Raw genomic sequence first — 21600 nt, forward strand, 5'->3', positions numbered from 1 at the left:
CGCTGGAGAGAAGGAGGCACTGGAGAGAAGGAGGCGCTGGAGAGAGGGAGGTGCTGGAGAGAAGGGAGGTGCTGGAGAGAAGGGAGGTGCTGGAGAGAAGGAGGCGCTGGAGAGAGGGAGGCTCTGGAGAGAGGGCTCCAGTGGTTAAGAACATTTGCTCGCTGTGCAGAGACCCCGGTTCAGTTCCTAGCACCACTCACAACCACCTGTTCCTCCAGTTTCACGGGATCTGATGCTCTTTTCTGACCAACTCCAATGCCATATGTTGGTTCAGGTGAAATATTCATACACATAAAATAAAACTCAAGGCCAGGCAGTGGTGGCGCATGCCTTTAATCCCAGCACTTAGAAGGCAGAGGCAGGCGGATCTCTGTGAGTTCGAGGCCAGCCTCGTCCACAAGAGCTAGTTCCAGTACAGGCACCAAAAACTACAGAGAAACCCTGTCTCGAAAATCAATCAAAAAAAAAAAAGAAAAAAAATTTAAAAAATGAAACTCAATAAAATCTTAGAGAAAGGAAGGGGACATGGAGCAGGGATTTCCCAGGGTGTTATAAAGAACTACTTTAGCATTACTTCTCCTTTGTTCTTTATTACAAGGAAGCTTTTATATTAGCCATAGAGTCTATGTGGCAGGCAGCCTTTATGCATTTGTCTGTGACTCCAGTATCCTTTTCGAACTTGAATGGAAACGATCTTTTATTATAGTACCATCTCCCACCAAAATGAGCCAGGAAATGTTCTGAGATTGGTTAAAATGTTACAAACCAGACATGGTGATGTACACCTGAAATTCTAGCATTGTGGGGACAGAGGCAGGAGGATTGAGAGGTCAGGGTCATCCTTGGCAAGTTTGTGGTCAGGCAGGGCTACACAAGACTGTCTCAAAACTAGCAAAAGAAGTGTTGATATCTACCATTATTGCTATGGTAATAAATTTATTTTTAAAAAAGAATTTATTGGGGCTAGAGAGATGGCTCAGGTTAAGAGCATTGGCTACTCTTTCAGAGGTCTATGTTCAATTTCCAGCAACCACATGATGACCTACAGTCATCTATAATGAGGTGCAGTGCCCTCTTCTATGGTGCAGACATACATGGAGGCAGAATGCTGTATACGTAATAAATAAATATTTTTTTTTTTGTCACGGCACTTAGCGTTGTTACTTTTGCACACACAGAAGTGTCGTTTCCAGTAACGTCCACATCCACTCTGTGTTCTGACAGGACTTGGTTAGCATTGTTACTTTTGCACACACACAAGTGTCGTTTCCAGTAACGTCCACTTTGTGTTCTGGCAGGACTTGGGTATTGAATTGCTGAATGTACTACACCGAGTAATTCTGACCAGAGAGTCGCCTTCCATTCAGTTGGCTTCTCTTGAAGTGGTAAGGCAGATTATCTGTGCTGCTCAAGAACATGTGAAGGAAAAGAGACGAAGCGCAGAAGGTAAGTATTAACTCTTAGTGACACAGCACCCCCCGTATTCCAGTTCTGGAGCTGCAGTCAAACCGAGCACTGTACAGTGCAGTGCAGCGGTGTTTTTAGGAGTATTGCTCGGTATTGTTGTGCAGTCTTAATCCTGTTAGAACTAGGGCAGAGGGAGCATATGCAGAGATAGGCAGCGAGGGACAGGGTACAGCTTCTAATGGCGTCAGAGACATGGATTCTGATCTTAGTGTGCAGCCTCTGTCAATCCTTAATTTGACAGAGTCACCGTTGGAGTTACTATTGTCAGGTTCTCATTTGTAACGAAAGGAGCTAAGTTCAAACCAGCACTGTTTAAGGCTGAATGAATTATAAAGATTGTTTTGTTTTGTTCTATCCATTGCAGTGGGAAGTCATAGTGAAGGCAGCACGTTTAACTTGAGAACTGCTTTTTCCTTCAGCTTTTCACACCTCACACTTGAGCCACTACATGCATTTCCCTCCAGAAATAAGGACATTGCCATCTACTTGAAGCCAAACAGCAGCATTTCTCAAGCCACTGTTCCCTGTCTTTTAGTTGATGATGGAGCCTCCGAAAAGGAAACCGTGCCAGAATTTGGTGAAGGGAAGGACACAGGAGGACTTGTGCCTGGGAAGTCGTTGGTCTTTGCGACCCTGGAATTGTGTGTCTGCATCCTCGTTAGACAACTCCCAGAACTAAACCCTCAGTTGACAGGTAGCCCAAGAGTAACAGCTGCAAAGCCACAGACCCTGTCAGAGGAAGGAAGTAGACTGGTCACAGCTGCCCTGGTCATCCTCGCTGAGCTCCCTGCGGTGTGCTCTCCTGAAGGTATGCTGTGTAGTGCAGTTGTCCCCAGAGCAGTGGCTCTCAGCCTTCCTGATGCTGGGCCCCTTTAATAACAGCTCCTCATGCTGTGCTGACCCCCAACCATAAAATTGTTTCATTGCTACTTCATAACTGTAATTTCTTTACTGTTATGAATTGTAATGTAAATAACTGATATGTGGCCCCCAGTGAGGCTGTGACCCACAGGTTGCAAATCACTGCCCTAGAGGGCGAGAAATGGCCTAGTTGCTGGTTATTTCCCATTGAATGACTACAGATCCAACTATTTGAGTAGTTTTTTATAATCTGATAAGGTTAATTTTATAGTTTTTGTTCCACCAAAAAGTAAAAGTGAAATAAGTATCTAATATGACAGATGAGCACTTTTGCTGTGAGTGACATTGTTACTCTGGCGCAGGCACTGAACCCAGGTCTGACAGTATCGTAGATCAAGCAGTAGTCCTGGGCATCCTTTCAGTGCACAGTGTCTGGTGGATAGTTCTGGCTCGGCGATGACAGATTTGTCCCGGTGCCCTGTTCTGTTGGAGACCAAATCTGTTCAGGTCTTTCAGAGCTTTTAGGGCTCTCCGTAGGTGCTGCTGAATCCACTGCGTCCCAGAAGGCTTCTCTTCATCCTGCTGTTTGCAGGCGTTCATGCTCTCTGTGAGCCAGAATGGCCTAATGCTGGGTCAGGGAGGCCCACTCGGCCACCACATACGTGCTGGTCAGAGACAACTTTTTGGGAGTCCGTTCTTCCTACTCTGTTCCTGTCACTGTGGTGTGTCCCGTAGGCAGCTTATCTACAAGCTTCAGGTGACTCTGCCTCCATCTCGCTAGGGATGTTAGAGCTGCACATGCCCACCACTACATCCAGCTTTGGTTATGGTTCTAAGGATTAAGTCCAGGGCATCAGGCTTTTCAAATGTCTTCTTTCAAGGTTCAGCTCCAGTCTCACTGTATAAGAAATTGTTTCCCTGAAACCTGCTCATACTGAGTTTTCTTTGTGTGTATATATGCTATTTCTATTCCAAGATCTATAGTGTTCTCCAACATGTAAATGCATTATATGTAGCTAATGTATATAAAAGTTAATATGTATATAAATGTATCTTAATTCCAATTAAAATTTGTGTTCTATACCAAATCTAGCACAGGAACTGAGAAAGTCACTCAGTTGGTAAAGTGCCCGCCATGCAAGCCTGAGAGTTGAGTTTAGATCCCCAGAACCCTCATAAGAGCTGAGCATGGCAGGGCAGTGCACATCTGTAACTCAGAAGAGCCAAGCAGGGCAGTGCAGTGCGCATCTGTAACTCAGAAGAGCCGAGCATGGCAGTGCACATCTGTAACTCAGAAGAGCTGAGCATGGCAGTGCAGTGCACATCTGTAACTCAGAAGAGCTGAGCATGGCAGTGCAGTGCAGTGCACATCTGTAACTCAGAAGAGCTGAGCATGGCAGGGCACATCTGTAACTCAGAAGAGCTGAGCATGGCAGGGCAGTGCACATCTGTAACTCAGAAGAGCTGAGCATGGCAGGGCAGTGCACATCTGTAACTCAGAAGAGCTGAGCATGGCAGGGCAGTGCACATCTGTAACTCAGAAGAGCTGAGCATGGCAGGGCAGTGCACATCTGTAACTCAGAAGAGCCGAGCAGGGCAGTGCTCATCTGTAACTCAGAAGAGCCAACATGGCAGGGCAGTGCACATCTGTAACTCAGAAGAGCTGAGCATGGCAGGGCAGTGCACATCTGTAACTCTGAAGAGCCGAGCACAGCAGTGCAGTGCACATCTATAACTCAGAAGAGCCAGCACGGCAGTGCGCATCTGTAACTCAGAAGAGCCAGCACGGCAGTGCGCATCTGTAACTCAGTGCTGAGGGAGAGGGAAAAGGCAGAAACAAGGAGACTGCAGGAGCTCATGGGGCAGCCATCCTAGCCGTTGATGAGCTCCAGGTTCAGTGAGGGACTGTCTCAGAAAATAAGGAAAGAAAAGATACCCAGTATGACTCTGGGCTACACACACACACACACACACACACACACACACACACAAATATTTTTTAAATCTGTCACATAGTGTTGGTAAAGGTGCTTTCCACCAAGCCTGACAACCCAGAGTTCAGTCCCAGAACCAACATGGTAGAAGGAGAGAACTGATTTCTGCAAGTTGACCTCTGACCTCCATATGCACACTGTGGTGTGTATGCACCCCTACACATAATAAATAAATACAAAAGAATTTTTAGTTTAAAGATCTGTGGGCCAGCAGTGATGGAATCTCAGCACTCAGGAGGCAGAGGCAGGTAGATCACCAAGTTCAAGGCCGGCCTGATCTAGAGACAGGACAGCTAGAGCCATACAGAGAAACCTTGTCTAGAAAAATGGGTGGGTGGGTGGGGAGAGAAAGAGAGACAGAGAGAAGAGTTGAGTTTTACTAAGAAATGGCCAGAAAAGTTTAATTTGCTTTTTCCTGGTACTGTCGGGCTTCATGTTCTTGAGACAGGTACCTGGCCATTGTGATATATCCCTGCTCTCTCCCCCCACCCACCCTTTTTTTTTAACCTACATTTTGAAACAGGATCTCACTAACTTGCTTATGTTGATCTTGAATTTTGTCTCCAGCTCAAGCTACAGAATGACTCTGTTACCTCAGACTCGAGTGTCCTGTGCCCCCATGTTAACATTAAATTGACCTGATGTCAACTCTTTAGTGGCTATGAAACCTGTTTCTTTGCTGTTTTGTTTTTTCTCAAGACAGGGTTTCTCTGTGTAGTCTTGACTGTCCTGAAACTCACTCTGTAGACCAGGCTGGCCTCATTCACAGAGATCTGCCTGCCACTACCACCCGGCACCAACTGTAAAATCTTAGTTGATGGGGAGATGGTTCAGATGAGCAGATGATTGTCTTGCAGGCTTAAGGACTTGAGCTGGATCCCAAGAACCACATTAAAGAGAGCTGGGCATGCCAGCACACACTCGTAGTACCAGTACTAGGAAGGAAGAGAAGGCTGGGGGCTAGCCAGTGTAGGCTGATGACAGACTCTTGTTTTTGTCTTTTTAATTTAATTGAGTTACTGAATTCTGTGAACGGTTGTACTTTATACGAAATGCTCTAGGGTTTTTTTCTGTGGGTGGTGCTGAAGAACAAACCCACAGCACATGTGCAGTAGTGCAGAGCTGTGTGTGCTCTGGGCCCAGAGACATGGTAGCCGACACAGGAAGCCTCTAAGACTGGTACTCCTTGACAACTGTTTTTCTAGCTGTATGTATTTCATTTTATGTGTATGGGTGTTTTGCCAGAACATATATCTGTGTACCATGTGCATTCCTGGTTCTCATGGGGGTCGGAAGAGGGCATTATCCCAGGTCGGTGCAAGAGCGGCAAGTGCTCTTAACTGACGAGCCGTCTCTGCAGTCCTCCTTGAGGACTTTAGAAAACATACCTGCTGAAAGGCGTGTTACTTCTTTCTTTCTTACAGGAAGCATCTCAATTCTCCCTACTATATTGTACCTTGCAATTGGAGTCCTCAGAGAAACTGCTGTGAAGTTACCTGGGGGCCAGTTGTCCTCAACAGTCACAGCCTCCCTGCAAGCTCTGAAAGGAATATTAACTTCTCCGATGGCCCGAGCAGAGAAGAGCCATGCAGCTTGGACCAGCCTCCTGCAGAATGCCCTAGCGACCGTGCTTGACTGTTGGAGTCCAGGTCAGCAGAACTGTTGGCAGGTTTGAAAGGGAAGGGCGCAGCTCAGCTGATTACATTTGGTAGATTGTGTTGTGTATTCAGTGGATGTGGAGGAGTTCAGAGATACCTTAGCCCCGCCTTCCCTGTCCTCTTTCCGGTTGGCATGATTCACTCAGTTTGAGTTTGGGCAGCAGGAAGAGGACCCAAATCAAGATGGGAAGAGATTCAAAAGAATTCAGTCCAGAAGCCTAAGGAAAGAAAAGTGCTGGCGCAGGCCTTTAATCCCAGCAGAGAGGCAGGCGGATCTCTGAGTTCAGAGGCCAGCCTAGCCTGATCTACAGAGAGTTTTCCAGGGCTACACAGAGAAACCCTGTCTTTGAAAACCAAAAGAAAAAAGATAAATAAAAGAGTCAGAGCAGAGTGACGAGCAGGGGATGCTTTGGTGCAGGTGAGAGCTGAAGACAGAAGTCCAGATGGGCTCCTCCTGGACAGACCTCAAAAGGAAGACAGATAGGGTCGATGTGTTGTTGTTTCCCAGAGACAACCAGAGTCTTGCTGTGAACTCAGCAGCACCCGGCTTGGTGCTTGCATTGGAGGACCATGTCATCACATCTGGCAAGAAGGTTTTATGTTCAGAGCCCCACTAGTGAAACTTCATATTTAAGAGATAAAAGGAGTTGAAGAATGGACTGAACCAGGATTAGAAAGCAGGATGGAATAAAATACAGCACAGTTTGACTAAATTGACAACACATTGAAATCGTTCCCCTCTGCCAGCATAAGGGAGGAAGGCAGGGAAAGAGAAGAGTTAGTTTTCATGTTATCCATCATAGCAAACTTCCCTTTCTGCACAGATCATAATATGTTTGCTCTCAGCTGTGTATCAAGCCAGGACTTAGATATTAGACCAACTATTAACATCGATTATTAGGAGCTGATCATAAATGGTAAGCGTTTGCCGTGTGACAGGTCGCTTCCCAGCTGGGCCTACTGCTATCTGTCTTCCCAACTTTTGGCAGTAGAAGCAGGAAAATCAGGAGTTCAAGACCATCCTTGGTTAAACAGTGAGTTCAGGGCTAGCCTGCCCAGGCCAGACCCTGCCTTATACAAACAAACAGAAAATAAATAAATAAGTTTAAAATTTTTTTTACAAAATTAGTGGCATAAAAGAGAAAAACATGTATTACTTATTAGGCCCAAGACTTGACCTCTCCTGAAGTCACTACTAGGACCTTGGCCTGGTTGCCCCTCGCAGATCAGATTCCAAGATGACTCACTCAGAGAACTGTTGGCAAGGGACTGTTCTTTACTTCGTGGACCTCAAGAGAGGCCCACAGCTAAGCACACTTTACATCCATCCCCAGTAAGTGAAGGGCCAGTAGGGGAGATTAGGCATGGGAAGAGGACCCAGGTGATGTTAAAGCTGGGCTGATGAGCTGAGGATGCTGCAGTTTCGGGTTGCTGCTGATGAGGAGCAGGAGAACCACCTGGAGCCACTGTCTTCTCTGGAGTCAGACTACTTTCCTGCCTTCGTGTGTCGTGAGCAAATGACCAAACTTCTGTTTCTCACACATAAAGTGCCGCTGCTGGGGTTAAATGTCACCTGGTACCTGGCAGCACTCAGGCCCTGCCGTGTGGTTTCCTTTGCTGCCTGCGTGCCGATTCACTCACCCATGAAATGCCCTTTGATGGCATTTCTGTCTCGGTTGTCCGCCTCAGTGGTCCCCTCCAGACTCCATTCACCCGATGTAGCCCTGGCTACCTTTGACTTCTCTTGCAGATGGCCTTAAATTCCAGACTCCACCACCCCAGCCTCCCAAGTGCTAAGATTACAGGCTTGAACCGCACATTCCTGCTTCCTGTGGGTTTTGTTGTTGTTGTTTTGTTTGTTTTCATTTGATTTGGTTTGGTTTTTCAAGAGAGAGTTCTTTGTGTAGCCTTGGCTGTCCTAGAACTGGCTCTGTAGACCAGGCTGGCCCAAACTCGCAGAGACTAGAAACTGCAGGGTGTTTCTGGTTTTTGTTTTTGTTTTTTTTATGTTTTATAGGCATGGACCTTGTTACTAGATGAACCTGAAGTCAATATTTGATCCCCACTTGATAGTGAAGTTGTAGTCTCATCGCCTAAGAGGACTGAGTGCCTGGCGCATGTTTTTTAAGTATTTATTGAATTAATATAACCGATCTATGCTTATGCATGTCATTTGTTTCTATGCAACGACCTTCTCATGGGCTGGGTGTGCAGCTCAGCTTATGGAGTTCTTGTCTGACATATATGTGCCCTGGATTCTGTCCCTGCACTGCATACACTTGCCATGCTGGCCCCACCTGTAAACCCAGCACTCAGGAGCTGCGGGAGAGGAAATGTCATCAGCCACATATTAAGGCTATGTGAGACCTTGTTTCCTTGGTGGTGGGGATTGTTTTTAAATCATATCACTTGATCTTAGGCAGAAGCCCAAGAAGCTTTAAAAAAAAAAAACTTAATTTAGTAAGTTAAGTTTGATACTTTTCCCTTTCAAAATAATATGTAGCTACTTCACTAAAAATATTTAATTAGAATATCACTATATTTAATTAGAATATCACTTTGAAAAATGAAGATAACTTATTTAAACAAAAAATGGTACACACCTGTAACCCTAGTCTAAGCACTGGGCAATGGACAGGAAGACCACTGAAAACTGAAGCCAGTCTGGTATGTGTATTGAGATCTAGCCAAGGCTACAGAGGGAAACCATGTCTCAAAAGTAGACCACAAATGTAGGCTAGTAGGCTAGCATGCATGAAGCCCTGGATTCAGTCCCAGGAACTCATAAACCAGCTGTGGTATTATATACTTGTAATCTCAGCATTTGAGAAATGAAGACAGGAAGATCAAAAATTCACTTCTTTAATCCTAGGAGGCAGGCAGATCTCTGAGTTCAAGGCCAAACCTGGTCTACAGAGAAACAGGGTTATCCTCAGCTACAGAGCAAGTTGAAGCTAGCCTAAGCTACATGAGACCCTGCCTCAAAAAAAAAGAAAGAAGGAAAGAAGGAGAAAAAGAAATTCATTCACACCGCAGTGTGGCCTCCACACTCCTGAGGAGTGGACTATGTAGACAGAGCGCTGAGATAATTACCCGGCGCCAGTATTAACAACATGCGGAGGAAATACAGAACAGTGGTGCAGGCACCAGCAGGCACCTACAGCAGCGACAGCAGGCCGTGTGTAGTGATGTGTATGTGCCAGTCACCCAGGAGGATCTACTGAGGCCTGCATAGCCCATCTGTCTCAGAAACAAGCAAAAACTCACATCATAGAGCACTGTACTAATACATGGGAGTAACATGTAACCTACACATAAAGGTTAGCTCACCCAATCCTCATGTCCCACTGACTATGAGAAAACTGAAGATAGACATATATGTCCAAAGTCAGCCGGTCTCAGATGTGAGCTAGTCCACCCCCACTCCGCGCACCCGAGAGGCTTAAAAACCTAGGGCCTTGCCTGTGCCATCATACTTCACCATGGAGCTGCACCCCCAGCCTTCAGGGGTTCTTAGAGTCGGTTTGTGTGGGGGGGACAGAAATGGAGCTACCAAACTAAAGAGAGACGCAGCAGTGAATAGGACCTCCTAATGCCCATTTCTCTTCAGTGGACGGAGCGCGTCAGGAGCTTGATGAAGTCAGTCTTCTTACTGCCGTCACGGTGTTTATTCTGTCTACCAGTCCGGAAGTGACGACCGTCCCCTGCCTTCAGAAGAGCTGCATTGAGAAATTCAAGGCTGCCCTGGAGAGCAGAGACCCTGAGGTAAACATCTTTTATAGTAGAGAGCTCTTTCCAGTAGGAATCTGTCTAGACGTGCAGACTTTGTCTTTATGATTGTCATACATACACTGTGCTTTGTGATTTTGCTTGTTTCTACAAAAAGTATCCCGGGAGGACTGGATTTGTGGCTCCATAAGTAGGGTGCATCTCTAGCACACACAGCCCTCGGAGTGATCCCCAGCACTGTATAAATACAGCATGGTAGCACAGGCCTGCAATCCCAGCCCTAGGGGATAGAGGCTAGTATCGGAAGGGAGTTTAAGGCCAGCCTAGGCTACAAGAGACTGTCTCAAAACAAGAGGAGCCGCTGGGCAGTGGTGACACATACCTTTCTTTAATCCCGGCACTCGGGAGGCAGAGGCAGACGGATCTCTGTGAGTTCTGAGGCCAGCCTGGTCTGCAGAGCGAGTTCCTAGACAGCTAGGGCTACACAGAGGGACCCAGCCTTGAAAAAGAAAAGACAACAAACAAACAAACAAAATGGTGTAACTTGCCAGGAATGGTAGCCATTTCTGTAATCCTAGCTCTGGGGACACTAAGAGGAGGAATGAGGAATGCCCTGGACCCAAGACCAGTCCCGTCCACACGGGGTGTTTCAGGCCAGCCAGGATTCCCTCCCCAGTGAAAACTGTCAGGGGAGGGGAGATGGCTCAGCAGTTAATAGCACTCCCTGCCCTCCCAAGAGTTCAGTTCCCAGCACTCACACTGGCAGCGCACAGCATTTGTATCCCCAGCTCCAGAGGGCCGATGCCTCTTCTGGCCTCCATGGACACTTCACTCGTTCCCATATCCACACACATACACACAATTAAAAATATAATCAATCATTCATGCGGCTTTTTAGATTTACAGTTTATTCTTGTCTGACCTCACTAGGTACAAATGAAGACCTATCAGCTCCTACATTCCATTTTTCAGTATCCAAATCCAGCCATTTCCTACCCGTACATTTACTCTCTAGCGTCTTCCATTGTGGAGAAATTGCAGGAGATAGACAAGAGAAAACCTGAAGACACCGCGGAACTGCACATCTTTCAAGAAGGAATAAAGGTCCTAGGGGCTTTGGTCACCGTTGCCGAAGAACAGCACCGTGAGTGTCAGCGCTAAGTCCCAGCTCTCTCCCCGGTGTCTGTGAACACACTATATTTCTTGTCCTTTCCTCAGAAGGCTCTTAGGAGAGACCACAATGGCCTCTGTAGTTTCTCAAAATCTAGTTTCTCAAGTGCCTGGGGGAGCAGGATCTCTTGGGGCTAAGGGTTTGTCAGGACCCTGTCTCAAAAACAACAGATAAAAAAGATCACCAGAGCCTGGTGGTGGTGGTGCACGCCTTTAATCCCAACACTTGAAGAGCTGGTTCCAAGACAGGCTCCAAAGCTACAAAGAAACTTTGTCTTGAAAAAAACAAAAAAATAAAAAAGATCACCAAGTATGGTGGCACGTGTCTGTAATTGTAGCACTCTTGAAGTGGAGATAAGAGGACCACCACCAACCTGGGCTACAGGAAGAGGCTGTCCTAAAAAGGATAAAGGGACAGGGCGATCTCAGGGGGCCCAGCCCTAGATGCAGAGCTACAAGCAGCTAACACTGAGAGAGTACACTCAGTCTTCCCTAGAGATGAGCCCCCAAAAGCAAGTGCTCAGCCCTGAAAACATTATGTGCGAGCAACATTAAATCGACTCAGCAGGTTTTATTTATGTATTCATTTTTGACGTGTACACACACACACACACACACACACAAAACAATTTTTCTTAAAAAGGAGCCATGACTTTGAAATAGAGTTGGGAACATGGGAGAGGCTAAAAAGAAATGATGTGGATATAGGAGACATGAAATTTTTAATTAAGTTAATTTTTAAAAGAGAGAGCTGGAGAGCTAGCTCAATCATTGAAGTTCTTGCCTTGCCAGCGTGAGGACCTGGCTTCAATCATCAGAGCCCAGTAATCCCAGCGCTCAGGGGATAGGAAGCCTTCGTGTCATCTTCGGTGAAGTTGGGGCCAGACTAGTCCTGAAACCAGAAAAGGCCGGGTGGTATGTTGGTGAAGGTTGCTTGTAATCCCAGTGCCAAAGAGTCAGAAACAGGCGATTCCCAGGGCTTCCTGGCAGCCTAACCTACATGGTGAGCTCTGGCCTCCACCTGCCATGTGCTCTAAACACGCATGCCCACACGCACACGCACCATAAGCAGGTATGATAATCCCATATTCAAATAATATAATGTGAGGAGAGTTGGGGTTATTTTCGCCCCAAGTGAAGCTCATTAACCTTCCTGGTTCCCCCTTCCTCCCCCACAGGCTCCCAGCTGGTGGCCTGCCTTCTGCCGGTTCTTATCTCCTTCCTTCTGGATGAGAAGGCGCTGGGATCCGCATCTTCAGTTAGGAGAAGTCTGCACGACTTCGCTTTGCAGAATCTCATGCAGATTGGGCCTCAGCATTCATCAGTGTTTAGGAATGTCATGGCTTCCTCCCCAGCCCTGAAAGCCAGGCTGGAGGCTGCTGTGAAGGGCAATCAGGAAAGCATCCGAGTGGAGCCGCCTTCTAAGCATGCCAAGAGCCTGGGCAGGAACTCAAGCATCCAATTAAAGACTAACTTCCTGTGACGCTGCTCCTCTGGAACACTGGGCACCTTAATGTAACACTTGATTGTTTCCTTGTTCGGGGGACAAAAGTGAAGCTGGAGACACAAGTGCACTTGGAGATCTGACCGATGGCTCTAACTCAGGAGTGACTGAAAACTGAACATTCCCGGCAGGTTTGGTTTGGTTTGGTCTCCCCTGACTGAGACCATGGAGCTGTCAGAATTCTTGCCAGGCATTTCAAGAAAGTGCCAAAGATCCCAATTACTAAGTAATCCACAGGTTTGCGAATGAGGGAATTTCCTCTAAGAGTCCGTCTGTCCGACTCTGACAGACGTCAGTGTACTGTCTCAGCTCCCACCCCGCACCCCAGTGCTAGTGTGAATCCTGCCCTATTCAGTACTAGCATCAAACTCCATTGCGTTTCTCAAGCCACATGCAGGATGAGAGCAGGGAATGAGGCAAAGTTCTACACCAGCTGGCTCCAGACCAGCTAGGACTATATAAGACTTCCCGCAAAAAAGAAATTAATTAACAAACAAGCTCATTAATATTAATAATGGCAACAGTAAATAAGTGGTCGAAACACTATTTCAGAACCAGCTCTAGAATTACCCACAGATATTGGGGCAGGTAGCTTCAGCGTCCCCGTAGGGCTTGAGGCTGCGCTCTCTTCAGCCAGTGTACACAGGGCTTTTATATTTGTAAGCCTCCCGCCCCCCGCTGCTCCTCAGTGGATTTCCTGTCACCTCTGTTCCATTCGTTTGTCTCCCATTCGTGGAAGTCATTCATATTGAGAGCTTAATGTAGATTCGTGTCTATATCGATATGGGATTATATGAATGTCAAATTTAGTACGGCAAATTTAGAATTTCGATGAATACAAATATGTTTTTTAACACAGAATGTATTTTAATATAAAATATAATGATAAAATCATATTGGTGGAAAAATATTTTTGGCTGTGTTCATGACCACTAACTTGCCTCCACTTCAGTATTGTACTGCGTGAGTCAGCCGTGTATCAGAGCAATGCAGTGTCCTGTTCTGATCTACAGACTGTAGGACAGGCATGCGCAGAGCTGAGAAGACTGCTTCGAGCAGGAGCCACGCGATGGACTCTATTTTATTGTTTGTATGTAAATTCTGCTGTAAAGCTTTCAGAGTACAGAACATCTGATGGACTCTAACACTACGGTCAACTTTTCTATGTTCCACAAATAAAGCTAATTTCTGTAATGTTCTTGTGTCTTGAATTATTTCATCCAGGAAAGGTGACCAGTTTTTCTCACAGGCTCATAGCAGTCCCCCTTAACTTGGCTTTGGTCCCCCAGAGAGCCCTCTGCAGTGGTGTAGAGTGTCTTCCTGTCGGGCTCGGAGATTGGTTTGCTGTTCTCCTCATCTGAAATGCCCTTCATTCTCCCTGGTTCTTTCTGTGGCTGTGGAATCCATCTCCTTCCAGGCCTGGGTTAACGGCGTCTTGTGTTGTACCAGGTTTAACTTCTAACCTCACCCGTCTGTGTTGCTGTCTGTCACTACTCCAGTATAGTCCATCAGTCCAGTGTACTGCCAGCTTACCTCCGTCTGGATGGCTTCCTCAGAGGGAGAGATTGTGCCCAGTAATCCTGCCTCTGGGTCATCAACTATGGGCATCATTCTGAGTGATGGATGACCAGCAACAGCACCTACATTGCTCTGGTGTGAGCCAGAGTTGGGCTCAGGAGCATACCCCTTTACTAAGAAGAGTGCAGCCTTGGTGCTCTCCAGATAGAATCTGTTAGTTTGGCTGTTAGACGCTGTCTTAGTGACTGTTCGCTCACTCGCTGTGAAGAGACACCATGAGCAAGGCAATTCTCATAAAAGAAAGCATTTCACTGGGGCTTGTGTACAGTTTCAAAGGGGTAGGGTAGTCCATTAACCTCATGGCAGGAAGGATAAACACGCATCTGGAGCAGGGACTGAGAGCTACCTCCTGCTCCCCAGGCAGCAGGCAGAGAGACATTGGACAAGGAGTGACTTTGGAACCTCAGAGCCCACCCCCCAGTGACACACCTCCTCCTCTGAGGCCTCACTGAATCCTTCCAGACAGCCCATAGAATGGGAACTTAAGCATGCAATATATGAGCCTGTGTGGGGGTAAAGAGGCTTTTATTACTTTATCCATTTTTAATTGTTTCATTTGGTTAATATTATGATTTCTGCTCATTTTGGTGGCATAATGCTTTTAAATCCATCATCTTAGTTGACAGTGCTAACTCTTTAGATTTATCTGAGAATATTACTGATAAGAAAACTGTTAATGGCCGCGAGCTTGAACCTGTCTTTACTGTGCTGGCATCCGCAATGGAGACTTGCAGCATGACCCTATCAAACTAAGGCTTCCTTTAGGACAGCTGTTCTCAACCTGGGGGTCACGATCCCTTTGGAGTCTGATGACCTTAAAACCATCAGAAAACATAGATGTTTACATTATGATTCATAACAGTAGCAAAAAAACACAGATGTTTACAGTAGCAAAGTTACAGTTAGCAATGTAAATAATTTTATGGTTGGGGGCATCACAGCATGAGGAACTATATCTTGAAGGGTCCCAACATTAGGAAGGTTGAGAATCACTGTTTTAGGGGCTTATGCATTCCTTGTTGAAGGACTTTCAGTGAACTATCTTGGTCAAACTTTTCTTTTCTTTTTAAATATTTATTTATTTATTATGTATATAATATTCTGTCTGTGTGTATGCCTGCAGGCCAGAAGAGGGCACCAGACCCCATTACAGATGGTTGTGAGCCACCATGTGGTTGCTGGGAATTGAACTCAGGACCTTTGGAAGAGCAGGCAATGCTCTTAACCTCTGAGCCATCTCTCCAGCCCCTCAAACTTTTCTTGTAACCAAACTTTCTACTAATAAAGTAGTTTATTCTATGTAACCCATTGCTTAAAAGTTTGTCATAGAAGCCGGGTGGGTGGTGGTGGTGCATGCCTTTAATCCCAGCACTCGGGAGGCAGAGGCAGGCAGATCTCTGTGATTTCGAGGCCAGCCTAGTCTACAAGAGCTAGTTCCAGGACAGGCTTCAAAACTACAGAGAAACTCTGTCTAGAGGGGAAAAAAAGAAGTTTGTCATACAAAGGGTTAATATTGGGTATACATACAAATTTCTACTAATAAATCATGGAAACAGAATTTTTAATTCTGCAAAGTAAACAGTCACCAACAACTTGTGAAAAGAACATTAAGTCACTTTTAAAAGGAAAAGGGTAAGGGACTAGAGAGATGGCTCAGCGGTTAAGAGCATAGCCTGCTCTTCCAAAGGTCCTGAGTTCAATTCCCAGCAATCACATGGTGGCTCACAGAATATTGTATACATAATAAATAAATAAATATTTAAAAAAAGGAAAAGGGTAGCCTGGGTACAGTATGTGATGGCACACATCTTTAATCCCAGCACTCAGGAGACAGAGACAGGTGAATCACTGTGAGTTCAGGCCAGCCTGGTCTACCTACCAAGTTCTAGGAAAGCCAGGGCTACACAGAAACAACAAAAAGGAAAGGGGCTGAGGATGTGGCTCAGTTGGCAGAGCGCCTGCCCAGCATTCCTGAAGCTCAGGGTTCAGTCCCCGGCTCCAAATCAGGAGAATCAGAAGTTCAAGGATATCCTCAGCTACATAGTGACTTAGAGACCACTAGGAAGTCTGCAAGGATAGAAAGGAAACTGAGCCTCCGGAGAAACTGCAGCGAAATAATTCATAGGATTGAGTTTAGGGAGCAGCACTTGGTGGAAAAGACTCCAAATCCAAGAGCCTTTGCTACAGTTTGCAAGAGAATCCCCTTTGGCTTCTAATTGTAGTATTGGCTTTGGTTATGAGGGAAGAAATTCTTTTCTTAAACTAAACGGATACAAAGACTCCAAAAACCTATAAAATTAAAATGTATCAGGAGCTGGAACGATGGTTCAGTGTTTAAGAGCCCTGGCTGCTCTCACAGAGAACCCAGGTTCGATTGCCAGCATCCAGAGGGTGGCTCACAAAGTCTGTAACTTCGGTCCATGAATGTAGCGCCCTCTTAAGACCTCCTTGGGTACCGCACCTGTGTACACAAGAGCCTTTTTTTGTCAAGTTGTTTTCCTTCCTTATTTTTACATTTATTTAGTGTATGTGCGCATGAGCAGAGGTCAGAGAACAACTTGCAGGAATCAGTCCTTCCATTGTGTAAGTCCCAGGGATCAACAGACAGGTCTAAAGGAAGCGAGCTAAAGTGCCTTGGCTTGAGAACCACCATTTTGACTCCATTTTACCTGCAGGGTGAAGTAAAACTCAGGTTCCCAAGCTCTAGGGGAACTGAGAACTTTGCAGTGATTGACCAAGCTCATCCTGAAGCCATACGAATGTCATTGGTTCTCCAGAGGCATTGTGGCTGTTCCTAACATCAGAAAGAACAAATGAATCAGATTGGTTGGACAGAAAGGCCAACTGTGTCTGCTGACAATGATGGAACCCACAAGGAAAGTCCCAGTCTTTGATTCATGATTAGGAAAAATCATAACTGTAACTTGGAAACAAAGGTTTGTGGGTTTTGTGCTTATAAGCCCTGCTTCTGCTGCTGCTCGGGTCTGCTGGGAGAAGCAAGGTTCCCGGGTCCTTGGCCTGGAGCGCTGATTGATTGGTGACTCACTTGTGTGATCATTATTAAAATCCTTAGAAATCTCTAAGTTTTGTCACTCTTCCTCATGGCACACAACAGGCGAGGTATAACAGACCATCAGGCTTGGCAGCAAGGCCTTTGCCCTTGAACCATCTCGCCAGCCAAAGCCTTATGTTTTATAATCAATCAATCACGACGGACTGGGGGTAGGAGGCTCCCCACTTCTTGAGCCATAAGGGACAGCAGCTAGATTTTGTTTCAACCCAAAGCTTTTCTAAAAATAGACCCCCTAGCTTAGGGAACTAACTGCTTTTGCTTTGCTGATCAACAGGCCTATTGTGAGCCCACATCAGTTGGAAACCAGTCAGGCCTTGCCCTCGAGCCCGGATCACTGCGGCTCTGGTTGCTGGGCTTTCAGGGCAGATTCTCTTCATTGACAGCCATTCTTATTTATGAATCTTGAGAAAATTTTCCAGGAACTGGGTGTGTGTGGTGGTTCATGCCTGGAATGTCAGGAGACCGAGGGTAGGGAAGATCACTAGTGTCACCCTGACTAGCTTGGAACTCACTACATAGACCAGGCTAGACCAGGCTGGCCACAAACTCAGAGACCTACCTGCCTGCCAAGTGTTGGTACTGAGGGTCTGTGCCACAACATGCAACTGGTTTGCAGGTTTAGGCGAGGTGAAAACATATTGTGTACATAGGAGGCTTTTGTTAATTTGTTTACATTGATTTATTATGTACGTATACAGTGTTCTGCCTGCATGTATGCCTGCAGGCCAGAAGAAGGCGCCACATCTCATTGCAGATTGCTGTGAGCCACCATGTGGTTGCTGGGAATTGAACTCAGGACCTCTGGAAGAGCAGCCAGTGCTCTTAACCACTGAGCTGTCTCTCCAGCTATATATAGGTTTTTACCAAAGTCTAAAGCTGTATTGCTTAGAAGCCAGTTTTGGTAGCAAGCGGATAGCCTACCTTTAGCTGCCTTGCTCAGTGGTGCTATTTCAAGTCTAAAACACAACCGCTCCTGTGCTGTCTTCCTATGCCTGATAACCACAGTATGGTGCTGCGGCTCCTTAGGGCACCACCCTGCCTTCTGAGTTTCACTGTTCTCATCTTCTGACTTAGGGTTCCTACTGCTGTGAAGACACACCATGACCACAACAACTCTTAGAGAGGAAACATTTCACTGAAGCGGCAGCTCACAGTTGCAGAAGTTCCGTCCATTACCATCATGGTGGGGAGCACGACCACATCCCCACAGACAAGATGCTGGCTACGTCTTGATCAGAAGGCCACAAACAGGAAGTCACTTGTGACCCTGGGAATACCTTGAGCATAGAACTTCCTCCAACAAGGCTGCACCTACTCCAACGAAGCCACACCTCCTAATAGTGCCATCCGCTGCCAGCTTATAGGGGCCAATTACATTCAAACCATCACAGCAACGAAACATTTGTCCATGTCCCTATTTAATAGTGGGGGTTCCTTGAGACAGGGCATCTGAGAACACTTAGCATCTGAAAACTTACTCTCCCACTGCTGTGAGCTACAGGTATGAGCTGGGCTGTACAGAGGACCTCAGAGCCCCGTTTATAAACATGCCTGAGAGCAAGAATGACCTGGAGAGTCATGCCACCCCACCCCATAAGGGACATGTCTGAATCCAGAGATGCCTGACACAGCGCACTGCTGAACCCTTCCTATACATACAGCTCCCATAAAGTTTAACTCATAAACTAGACTTGGTGAGATATTAGCAGTGACAATGTAGAACATTTATAATAATGTAATGGTCACTGAAAGTGGATAAATCGTTTCTGTAGGGCCAGTGGGATGACTTGGCAGGTTAAGGCACTTGCCACCAAGTCTGATGTCGTGGGTTTGATCCCATGGAACCTATAGAGTAGAAGAAAAGAATGAACTCCTGAAACTTGTCCTCTGACCTCCACAAGTAAGCCATGATACATGTATATACACAATAAATCAATGTAAAAATAAAGATTTTTAAAATGGTCATTGCATGGTGATGTATGCCTTTAATTCCAGCACTTGAGAGAAAGAGGCAGGCAGACCTCTGTGAATTTGAGGCTAGTTGGGGCTACATAGTGAAACCCTATTTTTAAAAATAAAAAAGCCAAATGGTAGTGGTCCATGCCTTTAATCCTAACACTTGGGAGGCAGAGGTAGAGGATCTCTGAATTTGAGACCAGCTTGGTCTACAGAGCGAGTTCCAGAGCAGCCAGGGTTACACAGAGAAATCCTTTCTTGGAAAAAACAAAAACAAAACAAAAGATTATTTCTAGAGTTTTCCTTTTAATATTCTAGACTTGTCAAGGATAACAACAAGACATTAGAAACAAAACCTGGGTGAGGGCAGAATGTAATTCTAATAAATAAATCAGGAATTCACAAAAGTGAGTAAGTCTCTTTTTCCACTTTTGTTGGGTTGTCCCTTGTTTGTTTTGCTTTTTTTGTGACAGAGCCTTATCATGTAGCCCAGGCTGAAACTCCACATCCTCCTACCCAAGCCCAGGTTCTTATGGGACACTTAAGATCCCAAAGATAGGGGTTAGAGAGATGGCTCAGAGGTTAAGAGCACTGACTGTTCTTCCGGAGGTCCTGAGTTCAATTCCCAGCAACCATATGGTGGCTCACAACCATCTGTAATGAGATCTGGTGCCCTCTTCTGGCCTGCAGGCATGGAGGCTGAACACTGTGTACATAATAAATAAATTAATTTAAAAAAATCCCAAAGATGATGTCTCTCCCATGTTGGTGCGGATTTAAGCATAGTATGCCTGGGAAATCTTAAAAGACTTATTTCATTTTCTTGTAGATGTCTTAGTTAGGGTTTTTATTGTTGTGAAGAGACACCATGATTATAGCAACTCTTTCTGTTTGTTTGTTTGTTTTTCAAGACAGGGTTTCTCTGTAGCTTTGGAGCCTGTCCTGGAACTCACTCTATAGACCAGGCTGGCCTCGAACTCACAGAGATCCATCAGCCTCTGCCTCCCGAGGGCTGGGATTAAAGGCATGCGCCACCACCACCCAGCTAGATCATGGCAACTCTTATAAAGGAAAACATTTAATTGAGGGGCTTGCTTACAGTTTCAGAGGCTCAATCCATTATCATCATGAAGGGGAACATGGTGGTGTGCAGGCAGACATGGTGCTGGAGTAGATGAGTCCTTCATCTTGCAGGCAACAGGAAGTCAACTGTCACACTCAGGGAAGCAAGCTTGAGCAAAAATCATCTCAAAGTCCACCCCCACAGTGACACATTTCTCCCAACATGGCTGCACTTCCTAATAGTGCTACTTCCTTTGGGGGCCATTTTTTTCAGATCACCAGAGTGGTGGTAGTGGGTTTTCCTTCTCTCTCTCTCTCTCTCTCTCTCTCTCTCTCTCTCTCTCTCTCTCTCTCTTCAGACAGTACGGTATAATTGGGTAGCCCTGACTGACCTACAGCTGGATAGGTAGCCCAGACTGGCCTCCAACTCAGAGATCTCCCTGCCTCTACCTCCCAAATGCTGGGATTACATGATGGTGCTGCTACACCTGACTGAGGACGCAGTTTAAAGGAGAATAGGCTTGTATGTTCTGAATGGTACATTGATCTTGTGTGTGTGCGCATGCACTTGCCATGGAGCACACATGGAGTACATGGGGTTCTCCCATGGGGTTCTCCCCTTCTCCTATGGCTTTCAGATCAAACTCAGGGTGTCAGGCTCAGCAGTCAGCACCCTTACCCATCTCACTGGCCTGGATAGTTCCTTTAGACTCCTGGTTTAAGGATAGGGCCCTTTGAGGCAACCATAGCACACAGCTGCTTAAGGTAGATCAGGAAGCAGGGAAGTGGATGAGAGTGGGCTCCAAACCTCAAAGTCCCCAGTGACCCATCTCATCCAGCTAGGTTTCCCCTCCTAAAGGCGTCACAGTCACCCAAAGCAATCTGACCCACTAGGGACACGGTACTCAGTCAAATGTAGGAGCCTATTGGGGGGGCATCTTAGATCCAAAACTGTAATACTCTGACGCTACTGCCATGAATAAGTTCAAGTTCAGCCTGTACAATTCAGAAGACCGTCTCAAAGAGTCACAAGCATTCTGGGGATGCGGCACTACGGTAACCCTGATTAGGTTTGACGGTCAATTTGACACAGCCTAGAGCCTTCTGAGAAGGGAGCTTAGATCAGATTGGCCCTTGGGTATTACTGTTGGGAGTTGTCTTGATTGCTTACTGATATAGAAGAGCCAAGTTCTTTGTGCATGGCAACATCCCTAGGTACGCAGTCCTGAACTGTGTAAGAAAGGTATCATTTAAAAAAGAGAGAGAGAGAGGTTGGGCAATGGTGGCTAACACCTTTGATCCCAGCACTTTGGAGGAAGAGGTAAATAGATCTCTGAGTTCAAGACCAGCATGCTTTACAGAGCAAGTTCCAGGATAGCCAAGACCACACAGAGAAACCCTGTCTTAAAAAACCAAAATAAATAAATAAATAAATAAAAAAAGGAAAGAACTGAATAGAAAAGGAAAGAACTGTCGGGTGGTGGCAGCACGTGCCTTTAATCCCAGCACTCAGGAGTTCAAGGCCAGCCTGGCCTACAAGAATGAAGC

At 46.1% G+C, this 21600-nt stretch overlaps 1 protein-coding gene and 1 long non-coding RNA gene across 10 annotated transcripts in view; one reads left to right on the forward strand and one right to left on the reverse strand.

Annotated features, from left to right (window-relative positions):
• Positions 1-13577, forward strand: part of Heatr5a (HEAT repeat containing 5A) — a 106809-nt gene extending 93232 nt beyond the window's left edge. For all 9 annotated transcript variants that reach the window (XM_085697662.2, XM_087911803.1, XM_085697658.2 and 6 more), the window contains 6 exons: positions 1299-1446; positions 2003-2275; positions 5747-5971; positions 9591-9745; positions 10640-10853; positions 12058-13577. In XM_085697662.2, coding sequence (XP_085553788.1) covers positions 1299-1446; positions 2003-2275; positions 5747-5971; positions 9591-9745; positions 10640-10853; positions 12058-12362 — 1320 coding nt within the window. In that variant the 3' untranslated portion in view covers positions 12363-13577. The remainder of the gene's footprint in view (positions 1-1298; positions 1447-2002; positions 2276-5746; positions 5972-9590; positions 9746-10639; positions 10854-12057) is intronic.
• LOC146892423 (uncharacterized) lies at positions 11583-12216 on the reverse strand. The gene is made up of 2 exons (XR_015004475.1): positions 12078-12216; positions 11583-11771 (listed from the first exon to the last, which is right to left on the reverse strand). It is a non-coding gene; the product is annotated as an uncharacterized LOC146892423 (long non-coding RNA).
• Positions 13578-21600: the final 8023 nt, after the last annotated feature.

The sequence above is a fragment of the Myodes glareolus genome, chromosome 11, assembly GCF_982192425.1.
Source record: "Myodes glareolus chromosome 11, mMyoGla1.1, whole genome shotgun sequence".
NCBI lineage: Eukaryota > Metazoa > Chordata > Mammalia > Rodentia > Cricetidae > Myodes > Myodes glareolus.